A 17,412-nucleotide genomic window follows, 5' to 3' on the forward strand; every position below is an offset into this window, starting at 1 on the left:
TTGTACAAACAATAGTACGCAAGTATAAACACCATGGGACCACACAGCCATCATACCGCTCAGAAAGGAGCGTAGAGCGAGCGCCTGTCTCCTAGAGATGAACGTACTTTGGTGCGAAAAGTGCAAATCAATCCCAGAACAACAGCAAAGGACCTTGTGAAGATGCTGGAGGAAACAGGTACAAAAGTATCCATATCCACAGTAAAACAAGTCCTATATCGACATTACCTGAACAAAGATTGTACTTTTTGGAGAAATGTCCTGGTCTGATGAAACAAAAATAGAACTGTTTGGCCATAATGACCCTCGTTATGTTTGGAGGGAAAAGGATGCTTGCAAGCCGAAGAACACCAACCCAACCGTGAAGCACGGGGGTGGCATGTTGTGGGGGTGCTTTGCTGCAGGAGAGACTGGTGCACTTCACAAAATAGATGGCATCATGAGGTAGGAAAATTATGTGGATATATTGAAGCAACATCTCAAGACATCAGTCAGGAAGTTAAAGCTTGGTTGCAAATGGGTCTTCCAAATGGACAATGACCCCAAGCATACTTCCAAAGTTGTGGCAAAATGGCTTAAGGACAACAAAGTCAAGGAATTGGAGTAGCCATCAAAAAGCCACTCCAATACCTTGAGATTATTTTGACACTTCACATTCTTAAAATAAAGTGGTGATCCTAACTGACCTAAAACAGGGAATTTTTACTTGGATTAAATGTCAGGAATTGTGAAAAACTGAGTTTAAATATATTTGGCTAAGATGTATGTAAACTTCTGTCTTCAACTGTGTATATGAGATAAGTAATGCAAGATACAGTGCCTTGCAAAAGTATTCACCCCCCTTGGTGTCATTTAAATAGATTTTTATTTGGATTTTATATAATGGACATACACAAAATAGTCCAAATTGGTGAAGTGAAATGGAAAAAATTACTTGTTTCAAAAGATTATAAAAAATAAAATACTGAAAAGTGGTGCGTGCATATCTGATCTGTACTTCTCCACAACTTTGTCCCTGACCTGTTTGGAGAGCCCCTTGGTCTTCATGGTGCCGCTTGCTTAGTGGTGTTGCAGACTCTGGGGCCTTTCAGAACAGGTGACACTTAGATTGCACACAGGTGGACTTTTTAAATAATTATGTGACTTCTGAAGGTAATTGGTTGCACCAGAACTTACTTAGGGGCTTCATAGCAAACCTTTGAACCATGAAGACCAAGGGGCTCTCCAAACAGGTCAGGGACAAAGTTGTGGAGAAGTACAGATCAGGTTTGGGTTATAAAAAAATATCGGAAACTTGGAACATCCCACGGAGCACCATTAAATCCTTTATTAAAAAATGGAAAGAATATGGCACTACAACAAACCTGCCAAGAGAAGGCCGCCCACCAAAACTCACGGACCAGGCAAGGAGGGCATTAATCAGAGAGGCAACAAAGATACCAAAGATAACCCTGCAAAGCTCCACAGTGAAGATTGGAGTATTTGTGCATATGACCACTTTAAGCCGTACATGCCACAGAGCTAGGCTTTAAAGAAGAGTGGCCAGAAAAAAGCCAATGCTTAAAGAAAAAAATAAGCAAATACGTTTGGTGTTCGCCAAAAGGCATGTGGGAGACTCCCCAAACATATGGAAGAAGTTACTCTGGTCTGATGAGACTAAAATTGAGCTTTTTGGCCATCAAGGAAAACGCCATGTCTGTCTGGCGCAAACCCAACACCTCTCATCACCCCGAGAACACCATCCCCACAGTGAAGCATGGTGGTGGCAGCATGCTGTGGGGATGTTTTTCATCGGCAGGGACTGGGAAACTGGTCAGAATTGAAGGAATGATGGATGGCACTAAATACAGGGAAATTCTTGAGGGAAACCTGTTTCAGTCTTCCAGAGATTTGAGACTGGGACAGAATTTCACCTTCCAGCAGGACAATGACCCCAAGCATACTGCTAAAGCAACACTCAAGTGGTTGTTTTAAGGGGAAATATTTAAATGTCTTGGAATGGTCTAGTCAAAGGCCATACCTCAATCCAATTGAGAATCTATGGTATGACTTAAATATGCTGGAGCTGGAGCAGTTTTGCCTTGAAGAATAGGCAAAAATCCCAGTGGCCAGAGACTTGCAGCTGTAATTGCTGCAAAAGGTGGCTCTAAAAAGTGTTGACTTTGGGTGGGGGTTTTTTTTGGGGGGGGGGGGGGGGGGGGGTACTGACTCCGACAACATGTCCCATGCTAGCCATGTTTCCGTGAAACAGAATATGTTACAAGCCCGGATATCTCTTTGGATAGCAACTTTTGTCCTGATTTTGTCGACTTTGTTAACTATGGACTGGACATTAGCGAGTAACATACTCGGAAGCAGTGGGTGGTGTGCGCGCATCCGAAGCCTCACTAGAAGACCGCTCCGGCACCTTCTGCTCCGGCAGCGTTGTTTTGGGTCGGCCTCTGGAATCAGTTCAAATGCCCTGGGAGGTGCAGACAAAGGATCTGCATTGGGAAAGTTGTATTTCTGGTCATAGTGATGGTTGTGCTGTTAAGTTGATGTTTCTCTGATATCCAATAGTTCTTCCCAGCTGTATGTAGTAACACTTAAGGTTTTCTGGGCTAACAATGTAAGAAATAATACATAAAAAAAACAAAATACTGCACAGTTTCCTAAGGACTAGAAGCGAAACTGCCATCTCTATCGGCTCCATCTTAGTTCATTCATGTCATTCAGATTGCTCTATATTGTTCATATGTAGGCCTAGGTATGAACTTCATACACGACAAGTGAAATTCCCTCAGGGAAAATAATGCTCTAGCTAAATCTATACTTGTTCATGTAGAAATGTGAGGGAAGACAAAATCCGAAAGAGTCAATCAAGGTATTTCGGTTTCGAACTAAGTTTCAGAATGTTGCTTGGTAATTACACTGAACAAAAATATAAACGCAACATGTAAAGTGTTGGTCCCATATATCATGAGCTGAAATAAAAGGTCCCAGAAACCTGACTGGAGTTCGACGTCGTAGCCGACTTCAGTGGGCAAATGCTCACCTTTGATGGCCACTGGCATGCTGGAGAAGTGTTCTCTTCACCGAAGAATCCCGGTTTCAACTGAAGGCAGAAGGCAGACAATGTGTATGGCATCGTGTGGGCAAGCGGTTTGCTGATGTCAATGTTGTGAACAGAGTGCCCCATGGTGTTGGTGGGGTTATGGTATGGGCATGCATAAGCTATGGACAATGAACAGAATTGCATTTTATTGACGGCAATTTGAATGCACAGAGATATCGTGACGAGATCCCGAGGCCCATTGACGTGCCATTCATCTGCCGGCATCACTTAATGTTTCAGCATGATCATGCACAGCCCCATGTCGCAAGGATGTGTACACAATTCCTGAAACCTGAAAATGTCACAGTTCTTTCATGGCCTGCATACTTACCAGACATTTCACCAATTGAGTATGTTTGGGATGCTCTGGATCAGATTCAGATCAACTTTATTATTCCACCAGGGGGCAATTCATTTGGTAATTTGTTTAAAAAGACATAAAACATGAAAACACAGAAACTAATTGAAAGTGCTGGAGCCTATTCATTTACAGTAACAGTGCAATATCCTGTATACTCAAGCCTAATGGCTGTTGGAATAAAAGTCCCCATATCTATCTGTTTTGATCTTCCTTTGAATAAATCTCTTTCCCCTTGTCCGGTTGCTGCTGTGACTCAGTTTTAAGTGAAGGGGATGAGTACTGTCCTTTTGGTGGATGAGTTTGTGAACAGGTTGGTGGCTGGTTCTTGATCAAAGCTTGACTTGGTTTTGCATGTTTCCAAACATGCATATCAGACCAAAGTACAGCCCACAGATTTATAGAACATTTATAGGATATGGTAGTTGACATTAAAATGGTTCAGTTTGCTTAAAAATATATTCTCTGTTGCAATTTCTTTGTCTTTGCAAGGGCACCGTCATTGAATTTCAGTTTATTGTCTATTTTGATTCCCATGTATTTATATGTGGTCACTGTATCGACTGATTCCCCATTGATCTTCGTAGGGGGGAGTGCAGTTTTGTTCCATCTAAAATTAATGTCCATCGTTTTTGTTGTCTTACCGTTCATTTCAGGAAAGTTATCTGCGCACCACTGGATTAATTTAGCAGTTCCTCTGTCTAAACCTTGAAGGAGGCTTGGTCTTGGTGGAGGAAACCCACTACAGTGGTGTCATCTGGGTATTTAAATAATTTTCAGAGGCTTAACAATCGTTTGTGTACAGTGTGCACAGTATCGGTGAAAGTACACAACCTTGTGGGGCTCCCGTATTCACCGTTCTAGATGTAGAGATGGCGGAGTTCAACTTTACTTGTTGAGTAACAAGGAAACTATTACACAAGGAAACTATTACTATTACTATTACTTGATCAGTAGAGAGTTGACCCCCAAATTCACCAGCTTATACACCATTAAGTAGGGTTGGATGGTGTTAAACGTGCTACTGAAGTCAATTAATAACATTTTCACTAGGCTATCTGCCTGTTCTAAGTGTTTGTATAGATTGTTCAACTTGACCAGTAACGCATCATCAACACCCCTGGAGGCAAAGTAGGCGAATTGGTTTGGCTCTAGTTGAGATGAAAGACCACAGAGAATTTGTTTTGTAATTATTTTTCAAGAACATTTCATAGGTACAGATGTAAGGGCTACAGGGCGTAAATCGTTATTTTCTTTTGGCCTGTTGTTTTTAGGTACTGGGACATTCAGCGACTTATTCCACACGTCTGGAATTATCCCACTGTCCAGTCACAGCTAGGACAGGATATGAAATGGTAATGCGAGCTGGTCTGCGCATGCCTGAAGTGCCTGGCTGTTTACGCCGTCTGGACCATATAATTTACGTGGGTAGACACGTTGAAAGTATTGCTTGACATCGTTCACAGAGATCTGTATATCAACAGCTGGTATGCTGTCTATACGGTCAATGGCCACTTTCTGCTGCGATGTAAAATCACACATAGAAACCTACAATAGAAACTGTTCAAATAATTAGCCATTTTCATCAGTCATGTCTCTTGTTTGTAGCCTGTGATGGTTTGTAGCCAGTGCCAGGCTTTCCTACTGTCATTGTCCTTAAAAAGGTTTTCTAATTTGTCTTTGTATGTTGCCTTGCACTCCTTGATTTTGCTTTTGAGTCTCTTTTTCCTTCCCTCTTTACTGCCACCTGATTTAAAGACTTGTTTTTTCTGGTTGAGGAGCTCCCAAGTTACCTAGGATTTATTTTTCAGAATAACGAGATCTTCACAGAAACGGATGTACTCAGAAACAGTGTCCGCTGCCTCCTCCAGGTCATGGGCTCTGTCTCTCAAGGCCGCCCAGTCAGTGGACTCTAAACAGTCCTGGAGGGCTTGAGTAGCTTTTCAGCTTTTAATCTCCACCTTTTTAGCCTTCTCTCGCTGCAGTCGTGGTTTGTAGACTGGGATGAGCTGAACCATGTTATTAAGATCCGAATCCCTGAGATTAGGTAGTGCCTTGGAAGAATGCACACCTGCGATGTTACCATAACAGAGGTCCAGATAGGCTTAATTTCGGGTAGGACATGTAACACATTGCTGGTATGATGGTAAATGTCCCGATAGACTGCACATGTTAAAGTCTCCCATGGTCAGCTTTACAGGCTTGACTCTGTTTAAGCCTGGGATACAAGGTCATGGATCAAGTCGGCAGCTATTTGGGTGCCGGAGGGGGCAGTGTAAACAATGAATTGTCTGACCTGATTTAATTCCCATGGCAGATAGTAAGGCCGTAGTTTAATGTCTTTAGTACAGACCTGGTGCTTAGTTGTAATATAGGCAATATTGCAATATTTCTCATTGATGAATGCACAACTTCTGCACCTTTTCTCTTACCGGAGTTGATGTTTCGGTCCATTCTAACGATTGTGTAGCCATCCAACCCCACAACGGAGTCGGGATCCTGTTCCGTAAGCCAGGTCTCCGATAGACAGATCAGGCAGGATTGTCGGTACTCTGAGAGGTATTGAATACAAGCCCGTAGCTCCTCAGTCTTATTCCTTATGCTTTGTACATTGCCATGTATAATAGATGGAAGAGGTGTTCTGAAGGGTTGTTTTTAAAAAAATGCTGGATTCTTCCTCTACTGCCAATCAGTATGTTGGTTGTGGTATTCCATTGTAGTGTAAACTTTCAGCAAAGGGTCGGAGATTATGACATTTGCGGTTGCAGCTCGCTGTATCCAGTGGTGTAAAGTCAAAATACTTTGAAGTTTAAAGTACTACTTCAGTAGTTTTTGGGGATTTACCATTTACTTTACTATTTCTATTTTTGACAACTTTTACTTTACTACATTCCTAAAGAAAATATTGTACTTTTTAATCCATACATTTTCCCTGACAACCAAAAGTACTCATTACATTTTGAATGACAGGACAGAAAAATAGTCAAGCAGTGGTCATCCCTACTGCCTCTGGTCTGATGGACTCACTAAACACAAATGCATCTCTTGTAAATAATGTCTGGAGTGTGACCCTGGCTATCCGAAAATGTAAAAAACAAGACAATTGTGCCATCTGATTTGCTAAATAGTAGGAATTTTTCACTTTTTATACTTTAGTATTTTTCTTGCAATTACATTTACTTTTGATACTTAAGTATATTTAAAGTAGTATTTTACTGATCAACTTTCACTTTTACTTGAGTAACTTTCTATTAAGGTATCTATATTTTTACTCAAGTATGACAATTAGTTACTTTTTCCACCACTGATTGAGGGTTAGGTCGACAGCTTGTTTGGTACGTTTCACCAAAAAACGTATTAAAACTAACAGCCAAAGTACTGCTATTTTCCTCATTATTAGCTATCTGATGTAATACCACTAAAAACTTGGTTGATTGAGGTGGATTGCAACTTTAAAACACTTTAAACAAAAAAACTAACACGGATTGGACACGTACGACAGCGTAACTGCTCCTTAACAGGCAGTTAACCCACTGTTCCTAGGCCGTCATTGAAAATAAGAATTTGTTCTTAACTGACTTGCCTAGTTAAATAAAGGTAAAATAACATTTCACAGGCCACCCTGATCAACTCTATGTGAATGAGATGTGTCGCTCTATAGGAGGCAAATCACACCAGATACTGACAGTTTTTTTTAAATCCACACCCCTACCTTTTTTAAGGTATCGGTGATTCCCAGTCACGTGAAATCCAGAGATTAGGGCCTAAAGAATTTATTTCAATTGACTGATTTCCTTATATGAACTGTAACTCAGTAAAGTCTGACATTTTTGCATGTTGCGTTTATATGTTTGTTCAGTGTAATTACCACTGACAAACAAATAGCCCCATTCAGCCACTTCTAGCCACATCTACTGTAGTCCCAGGCATGTTATTGGAGTCCAAACATTGTTTTAAGTAAGATATGTATGGGGCAGCCTGGGCGGGGTAGAGATGGGGGTGGGGGACTAAGGCGGTCACTGTCCTCCCCTAACTGTCTCTAAAGATAAGAGACAAAGTGCCACACATATTCAGTATTGTGGTCTCTCTCTCCGCTCTACAATGACTGATTCAAACCTTCCGTAAGTTAATCAAGTAACCTATTTTTACGTTTGATGTACTTTTGAAATTTCCCTGTGACATTAATCCTAAAAGGACATGATTTTGCATGTGTTGTTGGGTGTTACTACTATTAACAGTAAAATAGTACGGTTACTAATTACAGTAGGCAATACTGATAGAGATGTCGCGAGCTAAAGCAGGACGGTGCAATACATCTGACTTCAAAGTGTCAATGTTTAAATTGTGTCCCTGCATGTAAATGAATCATTAGTATCCTATTGTTATCATTTTTATTTTAGTGACAAGAACCTGGGGGAAGAAAATAGTGGCGGTCTGAAAAAAAGGAATAAGCAGAAGAAGAGCAAGGAGGATGCCTGGAAACTTGATGGAGCCAAAGACCCGTTTGCTATGGTACGAGTGTGTGTGTGTGTGTGTGTGTGTGTGTGTGTGTGTGTGTGTGTGTGTGTGTGTGCGACTATCTATTAACTGTATAAGTTGTGATCCTTAAATATGAGAAAGAGAGTACTCTGAAAAACAGCAAGTTGAGGCCTCCCACAAATGCTCTCATAAAATCGGATCTACAATCAGATCACCCTACCACTATTCTAACCATAACCATTTGGACGAAAATAACATCTGACCCTGTATCAGTGCCTAGAGTGATCAACACTGTGTGTTTCTCCCCAGCTGGATGCTCTCCCGGAGGAAAAGCAGCAGGAGATCCAGAGGGCCCTACACCTCTTCTCCCTGGGCAAGGGCCTCCCGAGGACCCTGGAGGAGGCCAGCAGACGCCCCTACCCCTTCTGGGACACCCAGCCTGTCCCCAAACTAGGTATGGTACTTGTATGGTACCCAAACTTGTTGTAGGGTACATGGTTGATTCAAGACAGAGTAAAAGCTAAGAGATTAAAATAACAAGCCAATGTAAACCAGCAATGCTATCCAGAACCCTTTATTTATCCCTTTATCTGTCTCTCTCTCTCTCTCTCGTTCTCATATTCTCTCTCTCTCTCTGTCACACTCCAGGTGACGACAATGCCACAACCCATGGTCCTATTGAGGTGGATAAGGTCAGTGTTCGTGAGGAGCCTTACAGTCTACCACAGGGGTTCAGCTGGGCCCCCCTGGATCTGGGGGACCCTGCTGTGGTGAGTGACACTTCTCCCCTTCCTTCCTTACTGAGGCCTTAGCTGTTGTTGGATGCTGTCACTCTTTTGTTTGTGAGCGTGTTTGCATGTTATGGCTCTCTCTCTCTCTCTCTCTCTCCAATTCATATTTCAATTAAAACTCTATTGGCACGAATGTAAAGATACAACAATATTCCCAAAACTAATCGAAGTCAAAGTCAAAGGAAAGCTAACCGTATGTTAATAGTAAACATTGGATTTGATCCAATTGGATTCAATCGATTAATCAAACGAAAACACTCTCCCACTCTGGCTACCCTTCTCTCCCGTCCCTCCCCAGCTGAGGGAGCTGTGTGCTCTGCTGAATGAGAACTATATGGAAGAGGATGACAACACCTCCAGGTTTGACTTCTCCCCTGAGTATCTGCTGTGGTGAGTGAAGTTTACAGCATCTGAATGTATCTTTGTTTTGGTCTGTAGATAATCCAACTAACTATCTAACTATCCACTGCAACTCCAGTAGGTGGGTAGTTAATTGTGTTGAAAAAAAGGGTATTTCTCTCTCTCTCTCTCCTCCAGGGCCCTGTGCCCCCCAGGTTGGTTGCCCCAGTGGCATTGTGGGGTAAAGGTGAACGGCAATCAGAAACTAGTGGGCTTCATCGCTGCCGTGCCCACTAACATCCGCATATATGACACGTGAGTCAAAAGAAGCCATCCATATGGATGGCCATCCGTTTTTGACGGATACAAAATCTCTGTGGGGTGCAACTATTGAGTGAAACAATGTAGTAGCACTGTTGAATACAGAAACAGTCTGGCACCCAGGCTATAAAATGTTAATTATTGCATACAGTATAATAATACGGTAGTAAACAAAGCATTATATCGTAAGCTTCTTGCTAGAAGCCCAAGTAAACATGGGTATAGCCTGGGTGTCGTGACCAAATGTGTTCCTCACAATGAATGGGTTCCCTAGGGAGAAGAGGATGGCGCAGGTCCACTTCCTGTGCGTCCACAAGAAGCTGCGCTCCAAACGAATGACTCCGGTGCTCATCAGAGAGGTCACCAGACGGGTCAACATGCAGGGAGTATACCAGGCCGTCTACACTGCCAGTGGGGTACTGCCCAAACCTGTAGCTACCTGCAGGTGGGTGCTACACACACATACACAAATGTAGACACACACTCAGACACACACACAATATATAGACAGTATATAGACAGACTTCACTCTAGACAGACTTTCTGAACACACAAGTTAGTTATCTATTTGTTTCTCTTCTCCTGTTTACGCCCATTTTCATCCTGTGTGTACATGTTGGCAGGTACTGGCACCGCTCTCTAAACCCACGCAAGCTGATCGAGGTGAATTTCCCCATCTCCAGCCTGAGGGGCAACATGACCATCCAACGAGCGCTCAAGCTCAACCGCCTGCTTGAAGTTAGTGTGTGGCTGGTGCCCCCCCCCTGTGGCCAACACAATGCAACTACTACCAGACCCACTTAAATACACTGCAATACACTGCAATCACAATCTCATCCTGTGTGTACAGTGGCTTGATACTGAAAACTGGAATTGACCCCAATCCTGCTCTTTCTCTCTCTTTCCCGTTCTGTCAGGCTCCCAAAACAGCAGGTTTGCGGCCCATGACAAGGGGTGATGTGAAAGGGGTACACATGCTCCTTCAGGGGTACCTCAAGAAGTACCACCTGGCCCCCGTCCTGTCTCAGGAGGAAGTGGAGCACTGGTTGTTACCACGGGAGAATGTGATTGACACCTACGTGGTGGAGGTTGGTGTCCTTCCAATACCTTAGTCAGTTAGGCAAATTATTATTGTTCTCCGGGCTTTGGCAGTCCCTTAAAGCTGAAAACCACAATAGGCTAAACAGTGCCAATGGCCGCCCCAGGCACATTTGTTAATGTTTTTGTTTTGAGGAAAAATAGAATCCAGCATTGTGGTAAATAAAAATATATTTGTTGTTCTACCGCATGTTGAAATGATGTGAAATGATGTCAGAGGGGGAAAAAAACGGTGTTTGTTGTTTGAAATAATACTTTTGCTGCTGTAATATCGCAAAGCGACGTGGCAAGTTCACCGCTATGGATTACAGCTTTAAAGAGTGACTGAACGCACCGATTCTGCATGTGTTTCTCTGTGGCTCATTAAGAAAAACAAGATATCAGTCTTGGGGGTGTGGTTCGATGGGGCAGTTACTGATGTTTGTCCCCCATGAGACACCATGGGAACAAAGCCAGTATTACTTCTTCAAAACAGCCCGAATGAATCTAAGATAACTGAAAGAAATCTGTAATTAATTTAGAATTTATTTGCCGAGGAGGAGGATTTAGTGGCCCAATTTTACATCTGGTGTTTGGTGTAGTATTTCTCAAGTGAATAAATGTTGTCTTATGTAAACAAAGTCAGATCCGCTGCACTGATGGGCAAGTCAGTGTCACTGTCTGTGTGTTCTGTGGTAGGAATGGATAGAGGCAATCACCACAGCTGTGTATCATGCGTTAGTGGGCAAGTGAGCATTGTCGAAATCAAAACCTAACCGTCCATGACTCAAGTAAGTCATGACGAACTAACTTACAAAACGTAGTTTTGGATGAGATTGAATTTATGAACAAAATGATTTACACTTTGTAGTCAATTTGACACGAGAATACATTCTTCTGACTAAATTCGATGCCACATATGCCATATCAGAAATGTTGTTTATTGCCTTCAGATGAGCATCAAATCGTACTACCAACAGAGTTTACTAAAAGGCCCAGTGCAGTCAAAAACGTGATTTACCTGTGTTTTATACATATTTCCACACTATGACGTTGGAATAATAGAACATTATGATAATGCCCTTCTAGTATAAGAGATGTTTGAAAAGACAAAAAAGTGTTGGCCTGCCAGGTGGTAAATTAGCTAATAGACCAATAAGAAAAAGAGCTCCCAAACTATCTGCCAATAACAGCTAGTTTTCAGTTTTCCCTTATTCTTATTAAGTGCAGGTAGTCCTTCCATGTTTCAGTCCCTTTTCTTCTCCAATGAACACCACCCTGTTTCCCTGGCACAGAACTCTGCTGGTGTGCTGACAGACTTTGTGAGTTTCTACACCATGGTGTCCAGGGTGCTGAACCATCCGGTACACAAGGGGCTGAAGGCAGCCCATTCCCTCTACTGTGTCTCCTCCTCCACTCCACTGCCTGACCTCATGGAGGATACTCTGTTCCTGGCCAAATCTGTGAGTGTGTGTGTGTCTGGGGGCCAACGTTTATGTGTGCGGGTAAACCTGTGAGTGTGTATGTGTGTGGGTGTCAAAGCTATAACTGTGTGAGGGCCAAATCTGAGTGTGTAGGGGCCACAAATCAAAATGTGTGTGTGTGTGTGTGTGTGTGTGTGTGTGTGTGTGTGTGTGTGTGTGTGTGTGTGTGTGTGTGTGTGTGTGTGTGTGTGTGTGTGTGTGTGTGACGAGTGAATGAGTTTATTCATACTGTAACAATCCCCTCTTTCTGTCAACTCTCTTTCTCTGCGATACAGAAAGGCTTTGACGTCTTCACTGTTCTGGACCTGATGGAGAACACTTCTTTCCTGGAGAAGCTCAAGTTTGGCATCGGGGACAAGAGCCTACACTACTACCTGTACAATTGGAGATGTCCCACTATAGGCCTGAAAATGGTAACTATCACTGCAGTATCTGTTATGAACCTACCCCTTAAGCTGACTCTTAAAATCCTTACTTCTAGAGGTCATTTGGAAAGTCTTACCTTACCATAACTCACTTGCTACATATACATTGTGTATAAATGGATTGTAATTATGTTCATGACAATGATGATGGTACGTACCGGCAATCCCAACTGGAAAGAAAATTGTGTTTACAAAAAATATTTTAAAAGCTATATGGATTGAAAAATCCATAGAGTTTGTACTGTGCAAAATAAATGAGCAATAATTATTTATTATTTTGACAGGTTGGCTTGGTGGTGCTGTGATGTCCATGACCACTGATAGGTGAAGACGGTGGACCAATCCAGGGTTTCCCAAACTCGGTCCTGGGGCCCCCCCTGGGTGCACATTTAGTTTTTTCCCTAGCCCTACACAGCTGATTAAAATAATCAAAGGTTGTATGATGAGTTAGTTATTTGAATCAGCTGTGTAGTGCTGGGGGAAACACTGGACCAATCAACCAGCAAAAACATCTGAGCCGTCTATTTAAGTTTGAACTTTGACCTGCACTACTATTTGTTCTGAGGCCTAGCAGGCAATGACAAACAATGTTATCTTAAACACACAATAAACACAAATTATGGAAGTGACACAAAAATGAATAAAGTTTCCATGATTTAAATGTATTGAAGTCTTACAAGTATGTGGCAAAATGACTGCATTTTGATTGTGGTTGTGATTCTAGACCAAGTTCAGCATCTGGGGGGGGGGGGGGGGGGGGGGGGCATGTAAAAACTTAGGAAACAGAAATGTCTAAGACTTCAAACATGTATTTGCAACAATCCCAAAGTCCTTCCCAATGGGCAAAGCTGGTTGTGATGATGTCCTTCCAACCAGCTTTTGCAGGTTAGTTTCTATCTTGCTCTTATGGAACATTCCATGGCTAAACAGGATATCAATGAGAAACAACTCTCTCTTGAACGTCTAAGGTATCCATTTGCTGCTATGGAAAGTAGTAAGAGTGCTACTAACCTTGTGCTGCTTTGGCGGTATGGGCTGTTCAGGGTACTTCAACAGTCTGTTCACATAACCTCTTGTGACCTAGGAAAGATCACTGAGATGAGGGTTTCATTGTCATTTGGGACTAAGCCGTGGTGGCAAGTTGGCAACTCCATACACTACCGGTCAAAAGTTTTAGAACACTGACTCATTCAAGGGTTTTTCTTTATTTTTACTATTTTCTACATTGTAGCATAATAATGAAGACATCACAACTATATGAAATAACACATATGGAATCATGTTGTAACCAAAAAAGTGTTAAACAAATCAAAATATATTTTATATTTGAGATTCTTCAAATAGTCACCATTTGCCTTGATGACAGCTTTGCACACCCTTGGCATTCTCTCAACCAGCTTCATGAGGTAGTCACCTGGAATGCATTTCAATTAACAGGTGTGTCTTGTTAAAAGTTCATTTGTGGAATTTCTTTCCTTCTTAATGCGTTTCAGCCAATCAGTTGTGTGGTGACAAGGTAGGGGGGTATACAGAAGACAGCCCTATTTGGTAAAAGACCAAGTCCCTATTATGGCAAGAACAGCTCAAATAAGCAAAGAGAAATGACAGACCATCATTAATTTAAGACATGAAGGTCAGTCAATACGGAAAACTTCAAGAACTTTGAAAGTTTCTTCAAATGCAGTCACAAAAACCATCAAGCGCTATGATGAAACTGGCTCTCTTGAGGACCGCCACAGGAATGGAAGACCCAGAGTTACCTCTGCTGCAGAGGATAAGTTCATTAGAGTTACCAGCCTCAGAAATTGCAGCCTAAATAAATGCTTCACAGAGTTCAAGTAACAAACACATCTCAACATCAACTTTTCAGAGGAGACTGTGTCGAAATGTTGCAAACAAACCACTACTAAAGGACACCAATAAGAAGAAGAGACTTGCTTGGGCCAAGAAACACGAGACATGGACATTAGACCAGTGGAAATGTGTCCTTTGGTCTGGAGTCCAAATTTGAGATTTTTGGTTCCAACCGTCGTGTCTTTGTGAGACGCGCTGTGGGTGAACGGATGATCTCTGCATGTGTATTTCCCACAGTAAAGCATGGAGGAGGAGGTGTTATGGTGTGGGGGTGCTTTGCTGGTGACACTGTCTGTGATTTATTTTGAATTCAAGGCACACTTAACCAGCATGGTTACCACAGCATTCTGCAGCGATACACCATGCCATCTGGTTTGGGCTTAGTGGGACTATCATTTGTTTTTCAACAGGACAATGACCCAACACACCTCCAGGCTGTGTAAGGGCTATTCTACCAAGAAGGAGAGTGATAGAGTGCTACATCAGATGACCTGGCCTCCACAATCCCCTGACTTCAACCAAATTGACATGGTTTGGGATGAGTCGGACCGCAGAGTGAAGGAAAAGCAGCCAACAAGTGCTCAGCATATGTGGGAACTCCTTCAAGACTGTTGGAAAAGCATTCCAGGTGAAGCTGGTTGAGAGAATGCCAAGAGTGTGCAAAGCTGCCATCAAGGCAAAGGGTGGCTATTTGAAGAATTTCAAATATAACTTATATTTTGATTTATTTAACACTTTTTTGATTACTACATTATTCCATATGTGTTATTTCATAGTTGTGATGTCTTCACTATTATTCTACAATGTAGAAAATAGTAAAAATAAAGAAACCCCCTTCAATGAGTCAGTGTTCTAAAACTTTTGACCGGTAGTGTACATTCACACAAACACTACCAGTATTGTGAGATATATTTTGTACTGCAGTCTCTCTATCTCATTCTCTCTCTCTCCCTCTGTCACACACACACACACACACACACACACACACACACACACACACACACACACACACTCACACACACACATACTTTGAAGTCGTCCAGCCATGTCCTGTGGTCGTAGACTGACTTAGTCATGTTGATCTTCTTTAGAATGGCCTGGTTCTCCAGAGAAATCTTCACCAGCTCCCTGTTCCTTAGGTCTGCACTCACACTGGACATGCAATGGGGAAACATACATGAGATTACATTGTCTCTGTAACCATAGAATACAACGTGTAAGAGGGTTTATAATCCTGTACTAAACATTTATTAAGTATGAAAACACTGGAAACAAATGGGAAGCTTACATGAGCATGCACTGTCTTGAATAGGTGTTACCTTAAAATCTAACATCTAATACAGTTTATAACCCTTTACAGTTTACTAACTATCTTTTAACTTTATATTAACTGTTTCACAGAACACAGTTTGAGAAAGGGGCATTCTCATGCCAACCATGTATGAAAACCAAACTCACAGCTAAGTATCTAATCAATCACTATCAAGAAGGCAATCCATTCGAATAACTTTCATGATGGAAATCCCTCGTTTCATAACATTCAACAATATTCATGTCATGACGTCAGTGAATATTCTTGCATTCACAAATCTCAGGCTATGTTCAAGTTAATAAAGAATAGTGGAACCCTGGTGTTGGTATACATAGATATGGCTCAGAAAGATATGATTCCCATTCATAATGGGGACATAAGTAGCCTAATGTGACGTGTTCCCACCTGGGTTTGGGCTGGTACTTGTTCCAGTTGTCCAGGCCTCCTTTGGTGCCCATGGTGCGGGCGATCCTGGACACCAGCAAGCGGTTGTCCCTCTCCAGCTCCATCAGACGCTCCTGCTCCATCTGACAGGGACATTCAGTGTTTCCTCTACCATCATTATACTCACCCCTATTTGGCTATCCAAATAGGGGTGAGTTTCCAAAAAAACAAAGATCTTTAGCTTTAAGATCAATGTTCGTCAATTGCTTACCATGATCTTAGCGCTAAAGAGGATCTTTATGTTTTTGGGGAAACCGACCCTAGAACACAATAGAATAGAATCACATAGAAAATAACATTGTAGAAAGGTACCAGTGCCACCCTACCTGAATCTTTTTCATCTTTAGATGACAATGCAGATATGTGCTGGGGGCTTTGTTGTCAACCATTTGTTTAGCTGTAAGACATTGAAATATGTTAGTAACAATATTGAATTTTAAAAAATTAACTTGACAGATTTGGAAAAATATGGGGATACTGGTTTTCTTGAAATAACAATGTTTTTATATGACACTACTACAGGTGTGATATTGGCTGCCTAAATCACAATGCACTCAACTGCTTATGTTTAAAACGCATTTGAGGTTAAAACACATTTGTGATAAAGATGTGTCCTAGCATATTAATCAAATTAGTCTTACTTTTCTGCATTCTGTCCATGTGGTATTTGTAGTGTTGGCCATCCCACATTTTTCTCAAGTTATTGTATTGTCCAGTGGTCCCAACAATGGCTGGGAAAGCCAAATAATCTGCTCTGTTCATTACGATATTTAGATAGCACCAGTCCACTCGAAAATAAACAATCGTCAGCTTAAACAGCATCAAAATTGATTTTCAAATGTATCAGAATCTTCATTTGGAATCCGTTGACCAAACATTCCACTTTTGCGCTATTATGACACACGACATTGCGACCACAGGCGCGCGCAAAGGCTTCATATTTTTGCGCTGAAATTCCGATTGGAAAGGGAGAAGGTGATACCTAGTCAGTTGTACAACTGAATGCCTTCAACTGAAATGTGTCTTTCGCATTTAACCCAACCCCTCTAAATCACAAATGCGTGAGGGGCTGCCTTCATTGGTTTGCGTACAAATTGTTTTACTTCTGGTAGACAAATATTTTGAGTTGTTCTCCAAATGTTCATCAGCCTACATACCTTTACGCACAACCCAAATAAATACGCACATACATCGAAATAGGATGTCGCTTTCAGACGGGTAATGTGATAAAATTACATCCTGGAACAGCCTTATAGGGCAAATACATATGAATTCAATCACTTTCTCATAAATGTTTGCTCATGGTTCATGGTATAAGTGGTCAGAAAGTGACTTTTTGGACCTGAATGCCAAAACATTCAGGATATAGAGGTGCTCAAAGTTAATCTATTTTGCATACCACACCATCAGCTCTGACTAAGGCCTTGGGGTTGA

At 41.8% G+C, this 17,412-nt stretch overlaps 2 protein-coding genes across 2 annotated transcripts; one reads left to right on the forward strand and one right to left on the reverse strand.

Annotated features, from left to right (window-relative positions):
* Positions 1-7,479: 7,479 nt before the first annotated feature.
* Positions 7,480-13,029, forward strand: nmt1b (N-myristoyltransferase 1b). Its single transcript, XM_036946609.2, has 12 exons — positions 7,480-7,573; positions 7,853-7,964; positions 8,241-8,385; positions 8,580-8,701; positions 9,021-9,112; positions 9,260-9,376; positions 9,657-9,827; positions 10,006-10,120; positions 10,300-10,470; positions 11,755-11,922; positions 12,219-12,356; positions 12,653-13,029. The coding sequence occupies exons 1-12, from the start codon at positions 7,554-7,556 to the stop codon at positions 12,671-12,673; spliced, it is 1,392 nt and encodes a 463-aa protein (XP_036802504.2). The 5' UTR covers positions 7,480-7,553; the 3' UTR covers positions 12,674-13,029.
* LOC110491727 (sperm axonemal maintenance protein CFAP97D1-like) lies at positions 13,010-16,988 on the reverse strand. Its single transcript, XM_036946611.2, has 6 exons — positions 16,620-16,988; positions 16,305-16,375; positions 15,940-16,061; positions 15,251-15,374; positions 13,380-13,448; positions 13,010-13,106 (listed from the first exon to the last, which is right to left on the reverse strand). The coding sequence occupies exons 1-6, from the start codon at positions 16,798-16,800 to the stop codon at positions 13,089-13,091; spliced, it is 585 nt and encodes a 194-aa protein (XP_036802506.2). The 5' UTR covers positions 16,801-16,988; the 3' UTR covers positions 13,010-13,088.
* Positions 16,989-17,412: the final 424 nt, after the last annotated feature.

The sequence above is a fragment of the Oncorhynchus mykiss genome, chromosome 16 (genome assembly GCF_057628025.1).
Source record: "Oncorhynchus mykiss isolate SJ-2025 chromosome 16, ASM5762802v1, whole genome shotgun sequence".
NCBI classification, from domain to species: Eukaryota; Metazoa; Chordata; class Actinopteri; order Salmoniformes; family Salmonidae; genus Oncorhynchus; species Oncorhynchus mykiss.

Coding starts and splice junctions, on each gene's coding strand:
- LOC110491727 (XM_036946611.2), bottom strand. CDS start 16,800: ATGCTGTTTAAGCTGACGATTGTTTATTTTCGAGTGGACTGGTGCTAT. Junction 16,376..16,619: donor CATGGACAGAATGCAGAAAA/GTAAGACTAATT, acceptor AATGTCTTACAG/CTAAACAAATGGTTGACAAC. Junction 15,375..15,939: donor AAGTACCAGCCCAAACCCAG/GTGGGAACACGT, acceptor TTGCATGTCCAG/TGTGAGTGCAGACCTAAGGA.
- nmt1b (XM_036946609.2), top strand. CDS start 7,554: ATGACTGATTCAAACCTTCC. Junction 10,121..10,299: donor AGCTCAACCGCCTGCTTGAA/GTTAGTGTGTGG, acceptor CCGTTCTGTCAG/GCTCCCAAAACAGCAGGTTT. Junction 10,471..11,754: donor TTGACACCTACGTGGTGGAG/GTTGGTGTCCTT, acceptor TCCCTGGCACAG/AACTCTGCTGGTGTGCTGAC.